The sequence below is a fragment of the Schistocerca serialis genome, chromosome 9 (assembly GCF_023864345.2).
Source record: "Schistocerca serialis cubense isolate TAMUIC-IGC-003099 chromosome 9, iqSchSeri2.2, whole genome shotgun sequence".
In the NCBI taxonomy this organism is placed as follows: Eukaryota; Metazoa; Arthropoda; class Insecta; order Orthoptera; family Acrididae; genus Schistocerca; species Schistocerca serialis.
In genome coordinates, this window is record NC_064646.1 from 298053954 (window position 1) to 298080666 (window position 26713).

At 45.6% G+C, this 26713-nt stretch overlaps 1 protein-coding gene across 34 annotated transcripts in view; it reads left to right on the forward strand.

Annotated features, from left to right (window-relative positions):
- LOC126418822 (collagen alpha-2(IV) chain-like) overlaps positions 1-26215 on the forward strand; it is a 177577-nt gene extending 151362 nt beyond the window's left edge. For 17 of the 34 annotated variants that reach the window (XM_050085767.1, XM_050085771.1, XM_050085774.1 and 14 more), the window contains 6 exons: positions 315-404; positions 2951-3073; positions 5287-5529; positions 6013-7290; positions 16548-19385; positions 24174-26215. In XM_050085767.1, the coding sequence (XP_049941724.1) occupies positions 315-404; positions 2951-3073; positions 5287-5529; positions 6013-7290; positions 16548-19385; positions 24174-24679 (5078 nt within the window). In that variant the 3' untranslated portion in view covers positions 24680-26215. Of the gene's footprint in view, positions 1-314; positions 405-2950; positions 3074-5286; positions 5530-5997; positions 7291-16547; positions 19386-24173 lie in introns of all 34 variants that reach the window. The other 17 variants (XM_050085775.1, XM_050085778.1, XM_050085787.1 and 14 more) reach the window with 17 other exon arrangements.
- The last annotated feature ends 498 nt before the right edge of the window (positions 26216-26713 follow it).

Consider the following 26713-nt stretch of genomic DNA (forward strand, 5'->3'; position numbering starts at 1 on the left):
TAGATGATAGGCGAACACCAGAAACTCGTAGTGTGACTTTAACAAACACAAATGTATGTATAAAATTAACGTAAATGACTGTTCGTGACTATCTGCGGTAGCTCTTTTGGTGCATTTCCTTCATAGTGGCGTTAGATTCGGATGAAATGTATTCACAGTTCCTTATTATGTTGTTTTATCTCCAACAGATGTCTGATCTCCAAACCGTTGCGCCCCTTTGTAGTGCTTTTTTACGAATCATGTACGTTTTTAATGTTATAGAAATACAGTTCGCCTTCTGAAGCTATAATGATTGACTCACCTCGGCGTTTCAGGATACCCAGGAGGACCGGGACAGAAGCCTCCCACAGGGCCTGGCGGATACCCCGGAGCACCAGGGCAACCAGGGGCACCAGGCCTTCCAGGTCAGTACAGGACCAACCCAGGGCACACTTCCAATACACCACGACCACCACCTGTAAAACTGACGTGCACAAGCCTCGACTGTCACGTGGAGCAGCAATTCCACTTGACTAGGAGGGCGATTTTGCGTTCACATGATGTGGAAAGTTAAGGCAAATAAAAGAAATTTCTCCCTCCTGGAACATCAACATGAAACGTTCCTGTCGTCCGTGCCTATGAACTTCCATAGCGTCGCGCGGAATCATACACGCAGCCGCGGAGAGAACTCACGAGTTACTGGTGATATGCAAAGTGCAAACAAATTTCGCGACACTCCACGGATTAAACTGGAAACGTCTATTGGCAGACCCAGCTGATTCCCTTTACTCCTACACATGTAAAAACCAATGATTCTGCATCACATTAGAAGTCCACCAAGGCTCGGCTTATCAGTACTGCTGTTCATTCTTGTGACGGACACTGTCTCAGCAAATCTGCACATGACACTACCATGGACACCTCTCTGTGCTTATAGTGTCATGTTGGCTGAGGAGAACAAGTGCCAAAGGCAAGAGTGGATCGACCGACTTTCGCGATACGGCCTGATGCTCATCAGAAAGAAAACTGAGTACATGGCATCTGATCGATGAGAAGTTGGGACCAACAACGCTGACGGAGAAGATCTACTACGACTAATAAAATCAAAGTACCTCGGTTCTAAAACCTGTAGCGATGTCAAGATTACAGACGAGGTCAGTGCAAAGATGCAGGCAGCGTATGAAGTGGTGAAAGACAAAAGGATCAAAGGTCATCTGAAGCCAAAGATCTACCAGACTGCCATCCATCCCATCGCCCTCTACAGCGCAGACTGTTGACAAATTCCAAAAGAAGCAGAACGACATTTGGGAGTCATGGAGACGAAGTTGCTTTGACAGACTGGTGGCATCACGTTTCGAGCTATACTATCACGAAACGTTTTGAGATAGCACTGAGTTAGAAGAATTGCGAGAAAGCTGTCTGTGATGGTTTGGAGATGTGCTGTGCGCAGAGGACGATACTGCAACAAAGACAGCCAACACAGTGGAACTGCACTCTGAAGATTGTAAGTCTTCATCCAGATATGTCCCACGTTCGAACAAAATGGAGACAGCGAATCCAGTCAGCGAAAAAACGCTAAGGGAAAATAAGAGGACCGCTATACACGCAAAGTCAGTCTAAATAAGGGTCGCCAACCTCGTTTTGAGCAGCGAGATAGCGTTTAACTTCCCATGACTCTAAGTGCAATAAGAAAGTCCTGTAGCAGTTCAGTTACTTTCAGGCAGGATTCCGAGATCCGCCATCAACTGATCCCTAAGAACACACGTCGGTACTCTCCATGTAACAAAACAACAATACACTCCATTCTCAGTAAAGGAGAAACTCGACCAAAAATTAACGCTGGTCATGTCCGTCTCTCCTACCCAGCACTATCTCTAGCTAGCCAATGGCTCCGGGCTGTGCTCTCAGGTCTGTTTTTATCAAAGAGGCCACGCTCACTGATCCGCAACACTAGCCTAGAAAAACCGGGAAGTGCCTCAGCAGAATTCGACACCGGCGCACGAGAACGCATTTTCATTTTGTAGGCTTTTCGTGCCGGGAAATCAGTCTCTTTCAACACGAAGGAATACTAGCTCCAGGAATTAGGAAATGCTAACCACTTCAGCAGACGAACCCTGCCCAAGAGAGCCACGACTTGACACCTCAAATCCACGAGCGCCAACGGCCGAGTCTTCCATTTCGCGAGCTTCCCAGAACGAATCGTCAATATTCAGAAATATGACAGGAATGGTAAACATGGGCCTTAAAACGGGTACCTTAAGACTTTTGACCACCTCTTCATCTTCAATACTGCGAAACATATCTCTTCTACTGTAAGCTCTTTGCTTTCCATATTTGGGTAAGAGGTAGTATGGACCAAGACAAGAAAAATTGTCCAGTAAACATGGGCTCTAAAATATATATCTTAAGAGCTTGTTCAGTAGAAGCTATGTGTTTCACTGTCGATAGCTCTTAATGAACGCACTATAGAGCCCATACTTACTGGATTTTTTCTTGTTTTGGTTCATTCTATCATCTCTAAAGATATAGAGAGACAAAAGCTTGCAGTGGAAGACATTTGTTTCACACTGTCACACCTCTTAATATTGACCATTCCTCCTGGAACACACCTTATTATCACTATCTTACACTATTATTTCTGTTCCAAATTCATCTTTCGTGTCTTCAGTAGACTCTTGGGAGCTAATCAGCTCTAGTGATAAGTTGCATAACTGTATTACACTATTATCGACGGAACAACATCTTACTAGACATTCAATGCATTTTTGCTACATATCGTAAATGCTTGTCTGTGTACTTTATACTCTTAGAACTTCACCTAGTATCACATTAGGCATTCAAAAGCTGTCCTTGTATCCACGAGTATTCTGATTATCCTTCCACAAATTACTAAGGATAAAGTGAGAAATTCCTGCTCTTAACCAAAGACAGTACCAGAAAACTAAGGATGTTCTCCCTCCTACTGACGCAGGTGTACCAGGACAGCCGGGACAGAGGCCTCCATCAGGACCTGGAGGATATCCAGGAGGATATCCAGGCGGATACCCAGGCTACCCAGGAGCTCCAGGAGGTCCAGGCGCACCAGGAACACCAGGTAAGCTAAGAAATAGCAGTAGAATTACGTAACGAAATGCAAGGCGTGTGACATAGGGAAATGATCCAGCATTTTTAATTCTAAGGTTTTCTGGACGTGGTCGTTTGATGACTGTCGTTGTTATAGTCCGCAAGCGAATAATATGGTCAGACTAAATAAGCGATAAAGTAATAAATAAAGGTTTGATGCAGTTCTCCACGCTACGATATCCTGTGTAAACTTCTTCATGTCCTACAACCTACATCCATCTGAACCTGTTTGCTGTATTCGTCCCTTGATCTCCTTCTATAATTTTTACCCTGCACACTATCCTTCATTACTAAACTGATGATTCCTTGATGCCTCAGGATGTGTCCTATGAACTGTGCTCTACTATAATTAAGTTTTACCATAAGTTTCTGTATTTCCCCAATTCGATTCAGAACCTTCTCATTAGACACTCAATCTACCCATCTAAGCTTCAGCATTCTTCTGCAGCACCACATTTCAAAAGCTTATGTTCTCTTCTTTTCTGAACAGCTTATCGTCTACGTTTCACTTTCGCTGATGGTTGCACTCCAGACAAACAGCTCCAGAAAAGATCTCCTAACACTAAAAGTCCTATTTTTCAGAAATGGTTTTCTTTCTAATGTCAGTCTCCATTTCATATCATCTCTACTTCGTTCAACATCAGTTACTTTTTTCCCTCACATTCGCCTTATTTAATTTGAATACATTTCATTACCCCTATTTTACTTTTTTTAATGTTCATTTTGCAGCCTCTTTTCAACAGCTCTTCCAGGTCCACTGCTGCCTCTGACAGAATTACAGTGTCATCGGCAGATTTTAAAGGTTCCATTTCTTCCACATGAACTATAATTTCCTCTCCATGTCTCTCCTTGGTTTCTTGTACTGCTTCCTGAATGTATGTGTTGTGTCGTTATTTTTTTCTTTTTCTTTTGAATATTTTTGAATGTATGTGGATGCAAAAAAATTATAACGCCCTTATAACTTTAATGCGCCAAAAATCGTACAGAAGCCAATCAGTCCAGTGTAAATGAGACGCTTGTCGAATGCAGTTGGTTTGTTTATGACGCCTGCGAAACACATGTTTTCATTATGTTATGCATTATGAAGCACACAGCGTAAATTTCAAAAAAATTTCACTGTACGAAAAGCTACTGTAACCTCAAACAGGGTAAAGTGAGTAATTCCTGCTCTTAACACAAAGACAGTACGAGAAAACTATGGATCTCCACACTTCTACTGACGCAGGTGTACCAAGACAGCCGGACAGAGGCCTACATCTGCAAGTTCTTTTTCGGGTGGGGGGGGGGGGGGAATATTCAGTGAATTGTCGCAGAATTGATCGTTTAATGCAGTTTTCTATAATAAGAAACTGAATCAGAGAGGAACAGTTAACAAAATCTAAATTTCATTTACAAAACTAAAGGCCATCATAATTGCTTTCCCATTTACTTTTCCTTGACTGTCAATAATACAATGACTGTCAAAAGTAAATGCACAACAAAACATAAGTAACAAATAAAAAAATAAAATATTTTCCTATGTGGTTTGTTCATAGAAAGCTAATGTAACTGATGTTTAATATGCAGAAATAATAATACCAAATAATACTTTTTAGAGTAAAAAATTGCAGGAATCCGAGGTCCGATGTGTTTGACTCGTTCAGAACTACAACACAACACAGATCAGGCCACTCAACTGATCACAGAGTTCTTAACATTCAGACTAATTTGTATACAGAGCCTGTGATACACCAAGACATTAAATCACCCTGTTCACTCCGCTGCCAGAGCGCCCATATTATGATTGTGCTCACAGCAAATATAAGACATCGTTCAGTCCCTCCTCTGACCGACTGCGCATTTCCTAATAATAATGCGTTTCTGGACCAGTTAATTAGACTATTTTTTTCTTGTTTCGATAAGACACTCTACATATACGTTTTACACACTATGTATTTTTATGCAGAGTACTGCAAATGGAAATGGTACGGAACACGACATTACAAAGAAAAGTTCAATTTCTTTAACAAAACTTGTTTTTCGTTTTGCTATACAGTTTTTTTTAACTAGGAGTAAATTAAATTCACACACCACAAAAGAAGAAAAAATTATTCTTTTTAAAAAAAATAAAACTACTAAGAGTACAATTATAACAAGTTGCAACATGATGATGTGTTTGAAAATTATATTTACTTTTGTCAATAGGTGTGCCAGGTAAGCCTGGAACACCAGGGACACCAGGCTACCCAGGAATACCTGGAGGTCCAGGATATCCAGGGGGAAGACCGCCAGCAGGAGGAGTACCAGGAGGATACCCAGGTGGTCCAGGTGCACCAGGAGCACCAGGCTACCCAGGAGCACCAGGATTACCAGGAGGAAGGCCACCTTCAGGAGGAGGACCAACTGCACCAGGAGGCTACCCAGGTCAACCAGGTAGACCAGGAACACCTGGGGCACCTGGATTACCAGGGACACCAGGAGGACCAGGATATCCAGGAGGAAGACCACCTACAGGTGGTGGACCCACAGCGCCAGGAGGATACCCAGGTGGTCCAGGTGCACCAGGAGCACCAGGCTACCCAGGGGCACCAGGAGCACCTGGGGTACCAGGATTGCCAGGAGGAAGGCCACCTTCAGGAGGAGGACCAACCGCACCAGGAGGCTACCCAGGTCAACCAGGTAGACCAGGAACACCTGGGGCACCTGGATTACCAGGGACACCAGGAGGACCAGGATATCCAGGAGGAAGACCACCTACAGGTGGTGGACCCACAGCACCAGGAGGATACCCAGGTGGTCCAGGTGCACCAGGAGCACCAGGCTACCCAGGGGCACCAGGAGCACCTGGGGTACCAGGATTGCCAGGAGGAAGGCCACCTTCAGGAGGAGGACCAACCGCACCAGGAGGCTACCCAGGTCAACCAGGTAGACCAGGAACACCTGGAGCACCTGGATTACCAGGGACACCAGGAGGACCAGGATATCCAGGAGGAAGACCACCTACAGGTGGTGGACCCACAGCACCAGGAGGATACCCAGGTGGTCCAGGTGCACCAGGAGCACCTGGGTACCCAGGGGCACCAGGAGCTCCTGGGGTACCAGGATTGCCAGGAGGAAGGCCACCATCAGGAGGAGGACCAACTGCACCAGGAGGCTACCCAGGTCAACCAGGTAGACCAGGAACACCAGGAACACCTGGAGCACCTGGATTACCAGGGACACCAGGAGGACCAGGATATCCAGGAGGAAGACCACCTACAGGTGGTGGACCCACAGCGCCAGGAGGATACCCAGGTGGTCCAGGTGCACCAGGAGCACCTGGGTACCCAGGGGCACCAGGAGCTCCTGGGGTACCAGGATTGCCAGGAGGAAGGCCACCATCAGGAGGAGGACCAACTGCACCAGGAGGCTACCCAGGTCAACCAGGTAGACCAGGAACACCAGGAACACCTGGAGCACCTGGATTACCAGGGACACCAGGAGGACCAGGATATCCAGGAGGAAGACCACCTACAGGTGGTGGACCCACAGCGCCAGGAGGATACCCAGGTGGTCCAGGTGCACCAGGAGCACCTGGGTACCCAGGGGCACCAGGAGCTCCTGGGGTACCAGGATTGCCAGGAGGAAGGCCACCATCAGGAGGAGGACCAACAGCACCAGGAGGCTATCCAGGTCAACCAGGTAGACCAGGAACACCAGGAACACCTGGAGCACCTGGATTACCAGGGACACCAGGAGGACCAGGATATCCAGGAGGAAGACCACCTACAGGTGGTGGACCCACAGCACCAGGAGGATACCCAGGTGGTCCAGGTGCACCAGGAGGACCTGGGTACCCAGGGGCACCAGGAGCTCCTGGGGTACCAGGATTGCCAGGAGGAAGGCCACCATCAGGAGGAGGACCAACAGCACCAGGAGGCTATCCAGGTCAACCAGGTAGACCAGGAACACCAGGAACACCTGGAGCACCTGGATTACCAGGGACACCAGGAGGACCAGGATATCCAGGAGGAAGACCACCTACAGGTGGTGGACCCACAGCGCCAGGAGGATACCCAGGTGGTCCAGGTGCACCAGGAGCACCAGGCTACCCAGGGGCACCAGGAGCACCTGGGGTACCAGGATTGCCAGGAGGAAGGCCACCAACAGGAGGAGGACCAACTGCACCAGGAGGTTACCCAGGTGGCCCAGGCATTCCGGGAGTGCCAGGTGAGTAATTTTCATATAACTCAGAAATATTTGTAGCATTTAATAGCGTCGTAGCTCTTGAGGACTTGCTTGACCCTTCATAATGTCAAGTTTAGTGGAGTGTAGCCAATAACAGTTGCAGTATTTATAATGAATTATTCTCAGGCATATTCATGCTATTTTTATCTTGTAGTTTCATTGTGTAGACTCATTCAGTAGGAGGCTGGTTACGTAATTACATTTGATTCGCTGTATAAATCAAAATTTAGAGTACTAGGTTAGAATGGAAACATGTAGCTGCACAGCAATTTACATTATGGTAATTTTCTTAGATCAGTCAATTCCAAAGTCTACTGGAGCTTTCAATGTTTTTTTCGATTGGCCTCCTGGGCTTTGCAGGTAGTATTGTTGCCCATTGAAGTTGTGGTCGAAGGTTCGATTTTCACAGCAGTTGTACATAAATTGCAGTAGTTTACAGTAAAAACTCCTTTTTGATGCTGCATATTAATTTTTATTTTATTTATTCACCCAGCAGTTTTCGCTTTTTTATAAACGCATTTTCAGTGGGTGTCTTGTTATATTATACGATTTTTTCGTTGTCACTTATTGGTTACAGATCTAAAACAGTTCATGCAATTTGCGTGGTAGAATGGAAACTTACGTACAGATCAGCGTCTAATTGATTATTAGCAAATCGAGCAGCTTCTTCTCATGTGGAAAGTCGAGTGAAAGTCTCATTTGCTTCGGGTGGTGACTGTCTGTTCGTAACATTACACTTTAACTGCCTTTTCTGTGTTTAGGGTGTTATATTCTCTGTATCGTTTAGAAAAGTGTTCGCTATGGCACCTGACACTGGACACCCAAGTAGATTGTCTGCCAGTGTACTCTGCAGTGTCAGGAATCAATAAACAATACTAACACAATCACAAACAACACAAAAAACTCCTCAGAAACAACCACACAATGACAGAACAACAACGACACAAAGAACACATCACAACGTGAAAAAAGATTCAAGATGGTACACAACGACATATAAGCACAGACTCTCACAAAAACTAACTACATTTTTTAAAGAAAAGGCATAAACATAGCATGCAAAACAGACAATGCCGTCGAAAAGCATATTCCAAAAATAACAAGACACATACCTCTAACAGAAGGCTGGAAACTGCTATGCAACATACGTCATGGAAGGTATGTGGGAAAACCAGTACAACCTTTGACGCGTGGTACAAAGAATACACCACAGCATGGAAATGTGGGACGAGCCACTTAATCTTTTGCTGACTGGCTGGCTGGTTGGCTAATTTGGTGGAAGAGACCAAACTGTAAGGTCATCGCTCTCATCGGTTTAGGAAGTCGGCCGTGCCATTTCAAAGGAACCATCCCGTAAATTGCCTCAAGCGATTTAGGGAAACCATGGAAAACCCAAATCAGGATGGCTGGATGCAGGATTGAATCGACCCTCCCGAATGCGAGTCAATCTTTGCAAAACATTTAATAGATTTGAATCACAGGAGAGAAAGAAATGAAAATTAGAAATAAAAAAATGAAAGACACCTGCTAATTTTGTAAGAAAATTATCATATGTACAAGACAAAGACAGAAAAGAAGGTACTATTAAAATACAAAGGGAATATGACTTACCGCGCACTGTTTACAATAGCTGATTACATAACAGGCAAACATCCAAATCGATAAGCAAAGACAGGGTATTCGGCAACAGTTACAAAAACAAGTGACACTCTAGACACAGAAAATGACAGTTTTGTTACGAAAAGCCGGCCGCGGTGGTCTCGCGGTTCTAGGCGCTCAGTCCGGAGCCGCGCAACTGCTACGGTCGCAGGTTCGAATCCTGCCTTGGGAATGGATGTGTGTGATGTCCTTAGGTTAGTTAGGTTTAACTAGTTCTAAGTTCTAGGGGACTGATGATCTCAGATGTTAAGTCCCATAGTGCTCAGAGCCATTTGAACCATTTTTTTGTTACGAAAACTCAGTGGCTACACAGAAAATTGGAGGCTTTCAACCGGTTTCCCATATGAGGGAAAGCTGCTTGGTTTTCAAATAATTAATTAGACGCTGATCTGTAATTACCTTTTCCATTTTATTATGCAACTTCCCTAAACTGTTTTAAATATATAACTAATAAGTGACAACGAAAAAATCATGTAACATTCCAGGACGCCCACTGAAAATGCCTTGTTAAAATGGCGATCTGCATGCCTAATTAAAATAAAAAACTAATGTGGAGAATGTAAAATGCGCTTTTACTGCAAAATACTGCATTTTAACTTCTGATTTTCTGTTTATGATGAGTACGTAAGGTTGGTCGAACAAATAAATTAGTGGGTTGGCTAATTTGTAAAACTGAGTGTCCAAATGATTGAAAAATTTCAGTTCAGTTTATATTTTTTGCTGTTACAGTAAATCACAAACGAGAACAACTACGTGAAATAACGTGTTCTATTTATTTACAGCCATTCTGAGCATTATTCCTCTACACTGAAGTGACAAAGGCCATGGGATACCTCCTAATATCGTGTCGAACCTCATTTATCCCAGCGTAGTGCACCAACTCGTCGTGGCGTGGACCCGACAAGTCGTTGGAATTCCCCTGTAGAAATATTAGGCCATAACCGACCATAATTTTGCAACTGTTGGCGGTGCAGGATTTTGTGCACGAATGTCCTCTCCATTACGTCCAATAATTGTTAGATGTGATTCATGTCGGGCGATGGCCAAATCATTCGCTCAAAGTGTCCTGAATGATCTTCAAACTAACTGCGGACAATTGTGGCTCAGTGAGATTGCGCATTGTTATCCATTAAAAGGTAATCATTGTAGCGGTTCTAGGCGCTCAGTCCGGAACCGCGCGACTGCTACGGTCGCAGGTTCGAATCCTGCCTCGGGCATGGATGTGTGTGATGTCCTTAGGTTAGTTAGGTTTAAGTAGTTCTAAGTTCTAGGAGACTGATGACCACAGCAGTTCAGTCCCATAGTGCTCAGAGCCAAGGTAATCATTGTTTGGGAAAATGTAGTGCACGAATTGCTGAAAATGGTCTCCAGCTAGCCTAACATAACTTTTTCCATTCAATGATCAGTTCAGTTGGACCAAAGGAGATAATCCATTCCATATAAATACTGCCCACACCGTTATGGGCCCACCATCGGCTTGTTCAAAATGTTCAAATGTGCGTGAATTCCTAAAGGACCAAACTGCTGAGGTCATCGGTCCCTAGGCTTACACACTACTTAAACTAACTTATGCTAAGAACAAGACACACACCCATGCCCGAGGCAGGGCCGCGCAATCCGTGACATGGCGTCACTAACCTCTCGGCCACTAGGCGCGGCCACCATCAGCTTGCACAGTGCCTTGTTGACAACTTTCATTCATGGCTTCGTGGGATCTGAAGCCACACTCGAACCCTACCATTAGCTATTACCAACAGAAATCGGGATTCGCATGACCACGGTGCGGTTATCCTGTCATCTAGGGTCCGACCAATATGGTCACGAGCCCAGGAGAGGCCCTGCAAGCGATGTCGTGCTATTATCAAAGACACTCGCGTCGGTCGTCTGCTGTTCTAGAGGCCATAACGCCACATTTCGACTCACTGTCCTAACGTCCATTTCCTGATGGGCCACGGCTCGTACCCAGTACACGTAAACCGCATGGAACTAACTAACCATGAAATATGCATTTGCGGAGAAACTGGGCCACCAGAACATGTCACACTGCTATGCAACACGCTAGCACAAGAGAGACCTATACAGAACGACAGTGACATCGCCAGAATAATACGTAATCCCCATGATTGGAACACAATAAATACCGAAGCCGATATTGTAATGAACACACTGCGTGAAGAATGCAAGCGCCAAAACTCATATGGAAGGAGGTGCAGACAAGCACAAACGACACTACAAACCACACAAGAGGACCCAAGCACGGCCACAGATTCCGAAGCTGAATTAGGCTTGGCTCAAATGGCTCTGGTCACTATGGGACTTAACATCTGAAGTCATCAGTCCCCTAGACTTAGAACTACTTAAACCTAACTAACCTAAGGACAGCACACACATCCATGGCCGAGGCAGGATTCGAACCAGCGACCGTAGCACACAACGGCCGGCGAAACCGAGTTAGGAACCAATACACGAAGTGAGCATGACGCAAAAGGCATCAGCACGTGGAGGACCAAAACCAAAAGCACATGACACTGCATGCCATACCACAGTAACAAACAACACAACAAGCAGGAACAATCGTAAAACAAACATCGACGCTACATAGTAAGACCCTAGTAATAACGCAACGTCGCTTGGGAGTAGGAGGCTCGAAGAACTTTTGCTCCCAGGCTCCTCCTCCTTAACGATACACTGCATATTTATACTCTCTTCTCCATTTGGAGTTACAATCAATGAATTTTATATATCAAATGTATTTTCTGTTTAAATTATGTATAAAATTAAAAATGTAAAGTATTAAGTTATTTAAGGAATAACGCATTCAAGTAGCAGTGAACTACACTCTATTTCTACTAACAAATTTACAACCATAAGTGTATTCGTCATGTAAAGTTAAAATTCCTGTATTCCATGTATCAAATGCTCAATCAGTGTTTAATCTATATAATACCAGATGTATGCATCTAAGGTATCGTGCAGAATATACCACAACTACCAACAATAAGACAAACAACTGCTGAAGATCATATATGGTGTCCTGACTTGCAACACTTCCAGTACTACACCAATACTCACTAGCACAATAAACATACATAAGCACAAATCATTTCATATCAAAATAGCTCAACGTTCTACTGAGACGCTCTCACCTGAAGTAGGTAGAAATAGGCTATTATCAACCAACAAGCTACTTAGGCTGTATTACACATCCAAATATAGTATTTCACTTCGCTCTACATATTGCAACTTATTTTCACCGCACTTATTGTATTACTTTTTTTTATTTTTCTTTAATATTTTCATTATATAAATTATATTCTTATCAACTAGGCAGAAACAAATCATATAGAACCATGTCTCAGCACCCAAGGTCACTAATGTACACTGACGTGGTGGCGGTAGTCTCCGAAGTAGCTGGTTCGAACCCTGTTGATGTAAGAAATTTGCATCGCCAGGATTTGACAGGTAACGGGAGATAAGATGCATCCATTAAGTTCCTCGTCAAAAGGCCTTGCGTTAATGACCTGGATTAAATTACAAACCTCTTCACAGCGCCTCATGGGATGAGAGCACGTGTCATTACCGTGGTGAGCCATCCGTCGGATAGGAGTTCTGCGTCCCCATCTGCGGCGTTACAGCCGTTCAGCAGAGCCACCCAAGATACACACATGGCAAATCATGAGAGGTTACAGGAAGACCGAGGCAGGCCACCTGTACTAGGACTTCTACGGTGACAGCAAAGCTTTTGAGTATGTGATTGTCCAAATAAAGAAATATAGTGTGGATTCAGTAACTGCAGCGAGTAAATTTGAATCAAGATGGAACACCAATTGTGGCACTTTAATTCGTAGATGAACGCCATTATGAGACTATGGTCTGCTCTCGGACATTACTTTCAGAGGCAATGAAGCCATAGTCTGTGTAACACGCCACTTATAGCGACTGCTAGACGTAGAATTTTTAAAAATAAGTACGCAGTCGAGGAACGGCTACAAAAACAAACATTAAAAAATGATTTTCTTTGGCCTTCACTGGTACTCGAACAATTAACAGTTGCAGCACCTGTTTTTACATGACGAAAAAGATAGCGATCGTTAGCTACGGATAAAGTGTGAGTCTGATGCCACCAGACGTAGCACGTAAGAGAGATTGATAATATTATTAATATAAAAATAATACAGTGTGAAAAATGTACGTTTGAAATATGATTAAAATTACGTAACTGACAATAGTCTGAAACATTTCCGTTAGTATGGGAATAGCGCATGAACGCGTATTGTAACTCGTCTCATGCGCTTTGCACTGACCTGAACTTTTCTGACTGCAAGAATGTAAATTTAATTTAACTGCGAGAATGTAAAATGTCAATAACTTTAAACCAAGCCAGAACTGCATGAATTTACGTAACAAAAAAACTGAATCTGATGCAAAGTTACCAAAGAGCTACTGCGCGAGGCTGTTGCTTAGCATACATTTTAATTAGATCGAATAATACTGAGACAATAACTTCTTGAGAAAAATAGATAAAAGCGACATGGATCTGGGAACTGGTATTGACTTGGGATAACTAGCAATATAACACTAACTGTAAAACTAGTATTTTGACTATTTGAAAATTAATAATGCTCACAATTAACACACTCAATAAACCGATTATATATTAACAATTAGCTTTACAAAATCATTGGATGTAAGTGCTATACATTGTCTCAGTCATCACTTAAGAATACGTGCATTGCATTACTAACAAAACAATTATCTTTACATTAATTATTTCGAGCTTCTGCTTAGATTCCTTTTACAGTTAGCAAACATCATAGGATAATGCAGATAAATAAATCATTACTGGCCGTAGCGAGTAAGTACACACCGAAGAGCCAAAGAAACTGGTACACCTGCCTAATATCGTGTATGGCTCCACCCCCCCCCCCCCCCCCCCCCCCAAGAGCCCGCAGAAGTGCCGCAAGATGACGTGGCATGGACTCGACTAATGTCTGAAGTAGTGCTGGAGGGAACTGACGCCATGAACCCCGCAGGGTTGTCCATAAATCCGTAAGAGTACCAGGGAGTGGAGATCTCTTCTGAACAGCACGTCGCAAGGCATCCCAGACGTACTCAGTAATGTTCATGTCTGGGGGGTTTGGTGGCCAGCGAAAGTGTTTAAACTCAGAAGAGTGTTCCTGGAGCCACTCTGTAGCGATTCTAGACGGGTGGAGTGTCACATTGTCCTGTTGGAATATCCCAAGTTCGTCGCAATGCACAATGGACATGAATGGAGGCAGGTGATCAGACGGGATGCTTACGTACGTGTAACCCGCCAGAGTCGTATCTAAACGTATCAGTGGTCTCTTATCCCTCCAGCGGGACAGGTACCACACCATTACAGAGTCTCCACAACTTTGAACAGTCCCCTGCTGACATGCAGGGTCCATTGATCCATGACATTGTCTCCATACCTGTACACGTCCATCCGGTCGCTACAATTTGAAACGAGGCTCGTCCGACCAGGCAACATGTTTCCAGTCATCGGCAGTCCAGTGTCGGTGGTGTGTGGCCCAGGGGAGGTGTAAAGTTTTGCGTCGTGCAGTCATCAAGGGCACACGAGCAGGCCTTCGCCTCCGAAAGCCCATATCGCTCATGTTTCGTTGAATGGTTCGCATGCTGACACTTGTTGATGGCCCAGCATTGAAATCTGCAGCAATTTGCGGAAGAGTTGCACTTCTATCACGTTGAACGACTCTCTTCAGTCATCGTTTGTCCTGTTCTTGCAGGATCTTTTTCCGGCATCAACGATATCGGGGATGTGATGATTTACCAGATATATTCTTGAAATGGAAAATCCCTATGTCAACGCTACCTCAGAGATGGTGTGCCCCATCGCTCGTGCGCCAACTATAACACTACATTCAAACTCACTTAAATCTTGATAACCTGCCATTGTAGCAGCAGTAACCGATCTAACAACCGTGCCAAACACTTGTCTTATATAGGCGTTGCCGATCGCAGCGCCGTATTCGTCCTGTTTGCATATCTCTGTATTTAAATACGTGTGCCTATACCAGTTTCCTTGGCCCCAGATGTGTGTATCCAGCACACATCAGATACAACACGTCTTTATAATTGAGAGTCCTCCACACTTCACTCCACCTAGAGTTACTCTAACAAATTGCCGATAACACCTCGAATCAGCGACGCTGTTGAGCAGCGACGTTACTACACAATCGATACTATATTAATATGGTATATACCTTTCAAGTGTACGAGCTACTATAAGGAAAAGCCATGCAACGTAATTTGCGGACTTACCAACTACAGATTTGTGTGTGGAAGAGCACTCTCTTTTTCGCCCCCTAGAATATGGCGAAGCATATAAAGGTGCCCCAAGTTCTGGGGACAAAGCCAGTCATCAATTACCACCTTTCAGTTCATGGTGCGAGCGTTCGCTTGGTCGCCAGACTATACTAAATCACAAGAATTCTAACATGACGTCGGTACAGGACCAGCAACTTGGATACCATAAATTCTTTGTTGTAATTCCGTCATAGTTGCATTTTATCAAGCTGGAGGCTGGTTTCGAATACCAAGTTCGTTTTCAAAACCAGTGCCTGGATTAGAAATGAACCTTGTAGTTCGAAACCAGTAGCCAGCATAATAAAACTCAACTTGACGGAATTACAATAAAGAATTTATGCTAAATTAGCTGAGTGTTTTTATTGCAGTTTTGATTGTCCACTTCCTTATTAAAGAAACACATATCAGAAGCGCTGTATGTATAATTTTAATTAAAGTATAATATGTATCTAATAATCTTTCGCCTGAGATATGAGACATCTAACTAAAACTGAAGCGTAACGAAGGCTCAGACGTATATACAGTCAATGTCATTTGATATTATAGTAGTATTAACAAAGATTTGTAGTAATTTCTTGGTACACAACGTAGCTACTAACAGTACACGCAACATATTTTCCACTCGCTGTTATTAATTCTTTATCAGTCTTAAAAGAATGTTTTTTTGTTCTTTTATTGTTATCTAAGTTTAAGTACATCTGTAAACAGCATCAAACAAGATCAATGAGTTACAAAGGGAATTCTTCATAAACAGTTTTCCAAGAGTTAGCTGATCTGTTAGCTCTGCTTTCTGCGTCGTTACGTCTTTACTGGTATCATCATATTTCTAATAATTGTGAAAAGATCATCGACTACAATGCAAAGAGAGTTTTCTAAGGGCTTCTACCTCAGTTACCAGCATAATTTGATTATGTGTTTACCTACTCATGTAATACGAGAGAAGAGTATATGTAGGTTTCTGATCATGTTTTCGTAGTTTTTTGCACTACAAAAGTCAGCTATACAAATAACTTAGGTCAAACTTTACTGTTATTGGTTACACAGCCTGTCTTAACACAACGATAGGAAATAAACACATAACACCACAACATCCCTGTCATTCATCGGTAACATAAAAATATTAAAACATTGTACTACCTATAATAATTTATAAACAAACTATGCCGAGAAAAAACGTAAGAAATTAATGCATATATCACAGTACGCCCTAATGAAATTATTCTTCGCTCCAGGCTATCCAGGAGCCCCAGGAGTACCGACAGGACCAGGAACTGGCCAGCCACAACCAGGACAACCGGGAGCACCAGGTGCTCCTGGACTACCAGGCAGGCCTGGAACACCAGGTCAACCAGGCACACCAGGCTACCCAGGAGGGCCAGGATATCCAGGCCAACCAGGAATATCAACAGGACCAGGTGGAAGACCGCCAACTGGAGGGTACCCAGGAGGACCAACTGGCCCAGGTGCACCAGGACAGCCAGGAGCACCAGGACTGCCAGGGCAGCCTGGATACCCAGCACAGCCAGGAGTACCATCAGGACCAGGAGGAAGACCACCCACTGGAGGTTACCCAGGAGTACCGACAGGACCAGGTGGAAGACCACCAACTGGAGGGTACCCTGGAGGACCAACTGGTCCAGGAGCACCAGGACAACCAGGAGCACCAGGACTACCAGGGCAGCCTGGATACCCAGGGCAGCCAGGAGTACCATCAGGGCCAGGAGGAAGACCACCCACTGGAGGTTACCCAGGAGTACCATCAGCACCAGGTGGAAGACCACCTACTGGAGGTTATCCAGGAGGACCAACTGGACCAGGATTACCAGGAGGACCAGGATCACCAGGGCAACCAGGACGACCTGGCACACCAGGTCAACCAGGAACACCAGGATACCCTGGAGGACCAGGATACCCAGGCCAACCAGGAATACCAACAGGACCAGGAGGAAGACCACCAACAGGAGGGTACCCCGGAGGACCAACTGGTCCAGGAGCACCAGGACAGCCAGGAGCACCAGGACAGCCAGGATTACCAGGGCAACCAGGTGCACCGGGTTACCCTGGAGGTAGACCACCATCACCAGGCTATCCAGGAGGTCCAGGATTACCAGGCACACCAGGACAACCAGGAGTACCAGGACAACCAGGATATCCAGGAGGACCATCAGTACCTGGTGGCCGACCACCTACTGGAGGTTACCCTGGAGGACCAACTGGGCCAGGAGGACCTGGATTACCAGGTCAACCAGGACGACCTGGTGCGCCAGGACAACCAGGAACGCCAGGCTACCCAGGAGGACCAGGATATCCAGGCCAACCAGGAATACCAACCGGACCAGGAGGAAGACCACCAACAGGAGGATACCCAGGAGCACCAGGTGGTCCAGGAGCACCAGGACAGCCAGGAGCACCAGGAATACCAGGACAGCCTGGATACCCAGGGCAGCCAGGAGTTCCAACAGGCCCAGGAGGAAGACCTCCTACTGGAGGCTACCCAGGGGCACCAGGGGGACCAACAGGTCCTGGAGGTCCAGGATTACCAGGCCAACCAGGACGACCTGGCACACCAGGTCAGCCAGGAACACCAGGATACCCAGGTGGACCAGGATACCCAGGTCAACCAGGAATACCAACAGGACCAGGAGGAAGACCACCCACAGGAGGATACCCAGGAGCACCAAGTGGTCCAGGAGCACCAGGACAGCCAGGAGCACCAGGAATACCAGGACAGCCTGGATACCCAGGACAGCCAGGAGTTCCAACAGGCCCAGGTGGAAGGCCACCTACTGGAGGTTACCCTGGAGCACCAGGAGGACCTGGACTACCAGGAGGGTCAGGATTACCAGGCCAACCCGGACAACCCGGTACACCAGGAACACCAGGCTATCCTGGTGGACCAGGATATCCTGGCCAACCAGGAATACCAACAGGACCAGGTGGAAGACCACCAACTGGTGGGTACCCAGGAGGACCAACTGGTCCAGGAGCACCAGGACAGCCAGGAGCACCAGGAATACCAGGACAGCCTGGATACCCAGGACAGCCAGGAGTTCCAACAGGCCCAGGTGGAAGACCACCTACTGGAGGTTACCCAGGAGCACCAGGAGGACCAACAGGTCCTGGACTGCCAGGAGGTCCAGGATTACCAGGCCAACCTGGACGACCTGGCACACCAGGTCAGCCAGGAACACCAGGATACCCAGGAGGACCAGGATACCCAGGTCAACCAGGAATACCAACAGGACCCGGAGGAAGACCACCAACAGGAGGATACCCAGGAGGACCAACTGGTCCTGGAGCACCAGGACAGCCAGGAGCACCAGGCCTACCCGGCGCACCAGGTTACCCTGGAGGTAGACCACCATCACCAGGCTACCCAGGAGGTCCAGGATTACCAGGTGCTCCAGGACAGCCAGGAGTACCTGGACAACCTGGATATCCAGGAGGGCCATCAGGGCCTGGTGGTAGACCACCCACAGGAGGGTACCCTGGAGGACCATCTGGGCCAGGAGGACCAGGATTACCAGGCCAACCAGGACGACCTGGTATACCAGGTCAGCCAGGAACACCAGGACAGCCAGGAGGACCAGGATATCCAGGCCAACCAGGAATACCCACAGGACCAGGTGGAAGACCACCAACTGGTGGTTTCCCAGGAGGACCAACTGGTCCAGGAGCTCCAGGACAGCCAGGAGCACCAGGACAGCCAGGTGCACCAGGAGTACCAGGACAGCCAGGATACCCAGGACAGCCAGGACTGCCAGGAGGACCAGGTGGAAGACCACCCACCGGTGGATATCCAGGAGCACCAGGCGGGCCAACAGGACCTGGTGGACGGCCACCTACCGGTGGTTTCCCTGGAACACCAGGTGTACCAGGTTACCCAGGATATCCAACAGGACCAACAGGACCTGGAGGTAGGCCTCCACCTGGATATCCAGGAGGGCCTGGAGCACCTGGGGCTCCAGGTACTCCTGGAGCACCTGGACTCCCTGGACAACCTGGAACACCAGGGTACCCAGGAGCACCAGGAGGACCTAGTGGAGGACAACCACCTTCTACTACTCCAGGTATGACTATTTCTTGTACCTCCAAATAGAATATAACTGTATTTATTAAAGTTACTTATATCTTCAAAATAATTGAATTCATGTACATAAAGTAATACAGTGACTTAAGTTTGCCTACCATTACAGTAATTGCTCTTTTCTATGACACAGGAGAGTGAAAAATAATTTCACCCCAATGAGTAACAAAGTGCGACATGCATGACAAATAGGTACGGATAATAGTTTTCGATTGATTTAATCGATAAAATGTTTATATTAAACGTCAAAATCGTTTCTAGGGCAGAAATCATTACTTCTGTATTCGTTAAAATAGTGTAAACTGCACAATATGAGCTGTACTTGCTCCTTTGGATAATATGGGGAAACTGTAACATATATACACAAGTAATTCGGGACTAATTATCTGAACCCCTAAAGGCCAGTTGCTCTATTAAACATAGAGGACTCATTGTTCCAACACTTTCCTCCTCAGGGCTGTCTGGTTCATTTTCTCTTCGCTGTTCTGTTGTGGCAGTACCAGCTGCATGTCATTATATTAGAAGTAAGAAAAGGCTGATTACACTTTCATTATAGTTTGTTCACTCATGGTCTCATAGTTATATTCTCCCTCATCAATTTACGCTTTAGAAGTTTCTCTATTTTTATATCGAAACTCTACTTTTCCCCGATCTGCTGCGCCTCCCATATCCTTATTGGTTTTCTACCATCTCTGCTTAGGTAGTTCATGTCGTCGCATTCAATCAGTTTTCGGGTTGTAAGACTTAGCGACGATTAGATTGGCTGATTTCAAAACATGTTCATAGTAGCGGCGAAGATATATCCAGTTTCTGTCGACAATTATGGCTGGTGACTTGATCTAATGCGAAAATGCCTATCTTGCCATGTAAGATCGACGTGACTTTCACTGAACATTTTTCTGTGCAACATGACGCTCAATCTCTTACCCACTTATACTGAAAGAAGATTTAACACTTGTGTATCACACAAAAGCCAAGTTACATTAGAACACATGCTGGTTTGATCGTAGATAGCACATCGCTACTGATGCGGCCATCTCTTTGTACATCTAACTCAAGGTAGTGTAATGCGACCACATTTACCAGATTTTATCCTTTGTACGTTCAAGAGAGAAAAAGTTTTCAAGAACTCAGTGTCTGTGATATTCAGTATCATGTACCAAGGCTGGAGAAGCGTACTTCTTTATATAAATGTTTTAAGAACAACAAAATCCATTTGTTTTGCTCGCGATGCTGTTCCTCTGATACTTTCCGCGATTTCTCAGGGTGTAGACCCAAGATAACCCAGTTTGCATTCTCCTTCCTTGGATCTAGCTAAAGAACCACGTACATGTTGCAGCTCACCTAATTAGCTCTTGTAGAAATAGTCTTGGTAATCGACTACTGACCCAAGCCAATTGCCAGTTGACATATTAGTCATGCTGGACTATTTTAAATATATATAACTATTTCTATAGCACTAGTGATTGTAATAATGACTATTTTATGTAAACAGGTGGTTTGATCCTGCTATGATGATGAAAATTTTCTATCTGTGTGGTAGCTAACTGACTCGAATGAAGGTAGGTTTCCATGAAGGGCACGATATGCTTCGGTCACAGCAGTAAGAAGAAAGTGATAAGGTAATGGACGCGCGGCGTTTCTGATGCCCGACCGGCCATCCAGGTTTACGTAGTTTCCCCAAGTCATAAACGTCAGATGCTGCCTTGCATCCTTTACAAGGGGCACGGCCGATTCCCTTCCTTAGCCTTCCCAAATCAGAATTATTTTCTCTCTCTAACGACCTCATCTTCAAAGGGATGTGTAACCCTAAAGGTCCTTCCTTTCGAACGCCCCCTTTATTGTTCCAACACTACCACAGGCAGCGAGGCCCTACAGCACATGAGACATTTCACACGGTCGTAAAAACAGTAATCGAGTGGAAACAGTTAAAGAGAACGAGATGGCCACGAATCACGACCTCTATTCATTATTGAGCAAACGTCTGATGTATGTGTTCACTAGCAAGTCTTGTTAACGGGGGTAGGACGTCTTCGTAAGTTAGAGAGATTCTTCGATGAATTTTGCACAGCATACATACCATACTTACAGGTGTATGAAACTCTAGAATTTATTTAATTTATGAAAAAAAGGAATGAGCTGTTGTATTTTTAACTTCATGTTTTGAAAAAGACACGAATTTTGTAGTTAATTACCTCAATTTTTACCACAGTTTTTAATAGATTTGGAAAATTCTAGAGTTCTATATGGTTTTTGTGCTGTGCAAAATTCATCGAAGACTCTCTCTTACTTATGAAGAAAAGTGTACCTATAGCAACAAATGCTGCCATTAGAAAGTGAAAAAATGGTGAAATATCACATGTAAAAAAAATTATTTCGTTATGTTTTACAACTTCCACTGCTAAGAGTGTGTATTCTGAATCCTTCCTGGTCATGCTGACCAAGTTTTATAAATGTATTTGTAAAAGTATAGACAGTGGAAATTGAAATGTCCTGTGGTGCCTCTTCTGCTCCAAGTCGGCCCGTTTGACGTCCTACCCCCATTTAGTGAACTGAAACTCTATCATGTTGGAGCTTGTAAAGTTTGGAAGGTAGGAGACGAGGTACTGGCAGAAGTAAAGCTGTGAGGACGGGACGTGAGTCGTGCTTGGGTAGCTCAGATGGTAGAGCACTTGATCCGCGAAAGTCAAAGGTCCCGAGTTCGAGGCTCGGTCCGGCACACAGTTTTAATGTGCCAGGAAGTTTCATCAATATTGTGCAAACCAGGCTTTACTACTAAAATTATGTAACCACACGACAAACTTTTCGAATTACCAGAACAGAGAAAGTTATTTTTCTCCAGAAATAACAGCAACACTTTGCACCAAAAATGTTGACGAAAGAGTTTCCTCACCGGTAGCAGGTGAAATACGCGACTGGTCCGCCTCATCCAGTGGTCCAACGATTCAGTCTTTCCTTACGAGATCTAGACAATTACGCTTTCTTTTAATTTTAAGACAACTATATTTGTTCGCTTCCTCCTTCTCTGATATTACACTACTGGCCATTAAAATTGCTACACCAAGAAGAAATTCACATAATAAACGGGTATTCATTGAACAAATATAATTTACTAGAACTGACATGTAATTACATTTTCACGCAATTTGGGTGCATAGATCCTGAGAATTCAGTTCACAGAACAACCACCTCTGGTCCGCCTCATCCAGTGGTCCAACGATTCAGTCTTTCCTTACGAATCTAGACAATTACGCTTTCTTTTAATTTTAAGACAACTATATTTGTTCGCTTCCTCCTTCTCTGATATTACACTACTGGCCATTAAAATTGCTACACCAAGAAGAAATTCACATAATAAACGGGTATTCATTGAACAAATATAATTTACTAGAACTGACATGTAATTACATTTTCACGCAATTTGGGTGCATAGATCCTGAGAAATCAGTTCACAGAACAACCACCTCTGGCGTAATAACCGCCTTGATACGCCTAGGCATCGAGTCAAATACAGCTTGGATGGCGTGTACAGGTACAGCTGCCCATGCAGCTTCAACACGATACCACAGTTCATCAAGGGTAGTGACTGGCGCATTGTGACGAGCCTGTTGCTCGGCCGCCATTGACCAGACGTTTTCAATTGTCAGAGATCTGGAGAATGTGCTAGCCAGGGCAGCAGTCGAACATTTTCTGTATCCAGAAAGGCCCGTACAGGACCTGCAACATGCGATCGTGCATTATCCTGCTGAAATGTAGGGTTTCGCAGGGATCGAATGAGGGGTAGAGCCACAGGTCGTAACACTCTGAAGGTAACATCCACTGTTCAAAGTGCCGTCAGTGCGAACAAGAGGTGACCGAGACGTGTAACCAATGGCACCCCCATACCATCAGGCCGGGTGATATGCCAGTATGGCGATGACGAATACACGCTTCCAATGTTCGTTCACCGCGATGTCGCCAAACACGGATGCGACCATCATGATGCTGTAAACAGAACCTGGATTCATCCGAAAAAATGACGTTTTGCCATTCGTGCACCCGGGTTCGTCGTTGAGTACACCATCGCAGGCGCTCCTGTCTGTGATGCAGCGTCAAGGGTAACCGCAGCCATGGTCTCCGAGCTGATAGTCCATGCTGCTGCAAACGTCGTTGAACTGTTGGTGCAGATGGTTGATGTCTTGCAAACGTCCCTATCTGTTGACTCAGGGATCGAGACGTGGCTGCACGATCCGATATAGCCATGCGAATAAGATGCCTGTCATCTCGACTGCTAGTGATACGAGGCCGTTGGCATCCAGCACGGCGTTCCGTATTACCCTCCTGAGCCCACCGATTCCATATTCTGCTAACAGTCGTTGGATCTCGACCACCGCGAGCAGCAATGTCGCGACACGATAAACCGCAATCGCGCTAGGCTACAATGCGACCTCTATCAAAGTCGGAAACGTGAGGGTACTCATTTCTCCCTCTTACCACAACAACTTTTCACCACGCACGCCGATCAACTGGTGTTTGTGTATGAGAAATCGGTTGGAAACTTTCCTCATGTCAACACGTTGTAGGTGTCGACACCGGCGCCAACCTTCTGTGAATGCTCTGAAAAGCTAATCATTTGCATATCACAGCTTCTTGTTCCTGTCGGTTAAATTTCGCGTCTGTGGCACTTCTTCGTGGTGTAGCAATTTTAATGGCCAGTAGTGTATCAGATGTAACTAGTGACATGGTGTGCTACGTCTGGTTGTGACTGCATGTACCTGTGTGTGTGTCGCAGGAGGCGGAGCGCCCCCAGTGCAGCTGGTGCCCTACCCGCTGCCCATCGTACCAGTCCCGGGCCTGTGCCCGTGCTACCTGGTCGAGCCCAGTGCCAACGGTACGTCTGGCAACGTGAGCCTGCCGCCCACGCCTCCTCCCTACAGGCCTCCGCCGACCTACAGCCCGCCCCCGCAGCAGCAGGGTGGCCTGCCGCCCTACGCCTTCATCGGCTTCATCCCAGTCATCTTCTACCCGTACTGCCCGGGCAACGGCAGCGATCCCAGCCAGATGCTGCAGCCCATGTTCCCCTCGGCGGTGCTGGCGCCCTACCCCTGCTCGCAGTGCGGCTCGGGCAGTGGGGAGCAGTTGCCGCCGCCCACGCTGGCGCGCTTCGACCCTTCGTCCAGCTTCGGGCGCGTGCTGGACCTCGCCAACATCCCGCTCACCTCCGTCGTCAGGGCGCCGCACCGGCGAGTCATGAAGCGCAGGCATCGAGTGCTCCCTGCCACGGCACCGGCGCTCTGAGACTGACAGCCCGTACAGAATCGCCCTCGCCTGTCCTGAAGATGGCCACTTCCGTTGCCTTCGAAACGTTACCGTGCCTCCAGCTCAAGTGGCCTACCAGACAGCATGAACTGGGACACGAAACTACGAAAAAACTGTTGTACATCTATTCCACATATACGTAACAAGGGTGTTATACACTTTGCGATAGTTCTCGAACTCTTATCTAGGCGCCAGTTTCCTTTGTTGATCACGTCCCGACCTTACCAGAGGGTGCCAACATTTTACAAAATGTCTGCAGGCTTTCGTGGCCGTTATCACTGAAGTTAAAATCTTCTGGGTTACAGTGTTCTAGCAGTAGTGGACACCAAAAGATCCTGAGGAAGATCCCAGCAGAGGGGTCGAAACGACGAACATTTTAGAAGAAATATGACGCGGCCTAATAACCCAGAAGATTTTAACTTCATTTTACAAAATGTTCTTCACATATTTGTTCCAGTGACTTCCTCTACCTTACGTGGTCTGCCCAAAATTAATCTAGACCCCGATTTCCTGTCTGCTAGTACTTTTTCAGCACATTCAACATATAAATTACAGAAACATTTTTGAGATGTTATGTTAACATCGAGGTATGCAGAGAAGGTAGAAACAATTATGATTACAAGGAAAGCAACGCCTATAAAAGTTAGAGCCAGTACGTGAATACAATATGAAGTAAAACCGCACTGCTGTCTAGATAAAAAGAAGTCCTCTTGGAAGGAGGCACGGAGTGAGCATACTCGGCGAAACGGAAGCGGCAATTGTCGACAGGCGGGCTAGATTCTCGGTCTCTACTCCTGTCGCTACTGATCTATTTGCTCTCGTACCTACATTTTTCGTTCCACCCCTCATCCACCCCTCGCATCCTTTCTAGACTAACACATCACCTGCAAAGATCCCACGTCAGAGAGCTTTCTGGATCAGTCGCGGCGACGGAGGACTCGGCTACTGCTGTCCCTGTCGCAGGGGCAGTGTTGGCCGGATGGCTCTGGGCGTCTGAGTAAGGAGAACCTCGCGCCGTGCTCACTTCGCTCGACGGCGGCCATGCTGCAGGAAATGCTCACTGCTAATCACTATTTATATGCATACGTGAAAACGCTCCGTTGTGGGCTTCGGCGCCTCGAAAGCTTCCCTACTTCGCAGCTACCTTTGCCTCTCGCTACACATGCTCCGCTCCACCGCACTACATTATGAAGATCACATGCCCAGGTCCATCCTCACGTAACACCGTCAGAGAGTGCCTATTGTATTTAAAAAACATTTTCTAATCCTTAAATTATATTCTACACATGCCAATAATTATTTTTGTACAATGAGAAAATACTTTATAAGCAAGTATTTTAACATGTAGAAACTTTGTTTCAACAATTAATGAGACGGATGCCGCTTGTTTTTAAGTTAAGATTTCATTGACTCTACAGGTGTATGAATAAATTGTCCGTATATACGTGTCTCGCATTTTTATGAGTCGTACAAAGCTGTAAACACAAAAAATTAAAATACAGTCTTTTTATAAAATTAGTGTACACATTTATTTTGAATACATCCCTGTCTCGCCTGCAGTAATCAGAACAACTGAATGGCCATCCTCCGTCGCATTTGGATAGCGTTTCTGGATCGTAATGCGATACTCGGCTTTAGGATGCCAATTTGAATGTGGGTGTATGCTTTAATTGTGCCTTTATGTGTGTGTCCTATATGGACTACAAATTAAACTACATATAAACATGCATATACGTTTGTACTATATATCTCACATAGTTTGAATATACGATCAGCAACAAGCCATTGGGATCGATCACAATATTCAAGTATCACTGAGTATCTGTCAGGAGCTATGTAACTGTACGACAGCAAGAATCCAGCCGTGATGAAGGCAGTTTGCAGATTCATATTTATTAGAAAAATACCTTTTTCTCCCTAGTCCTCAACCTTTCAACTGATTTGATGCTTTTCTCATCATTACCTTTCTTGAGCTAATTTTTTTTTTCATGTATAATTTACTTTGCAAGTCTT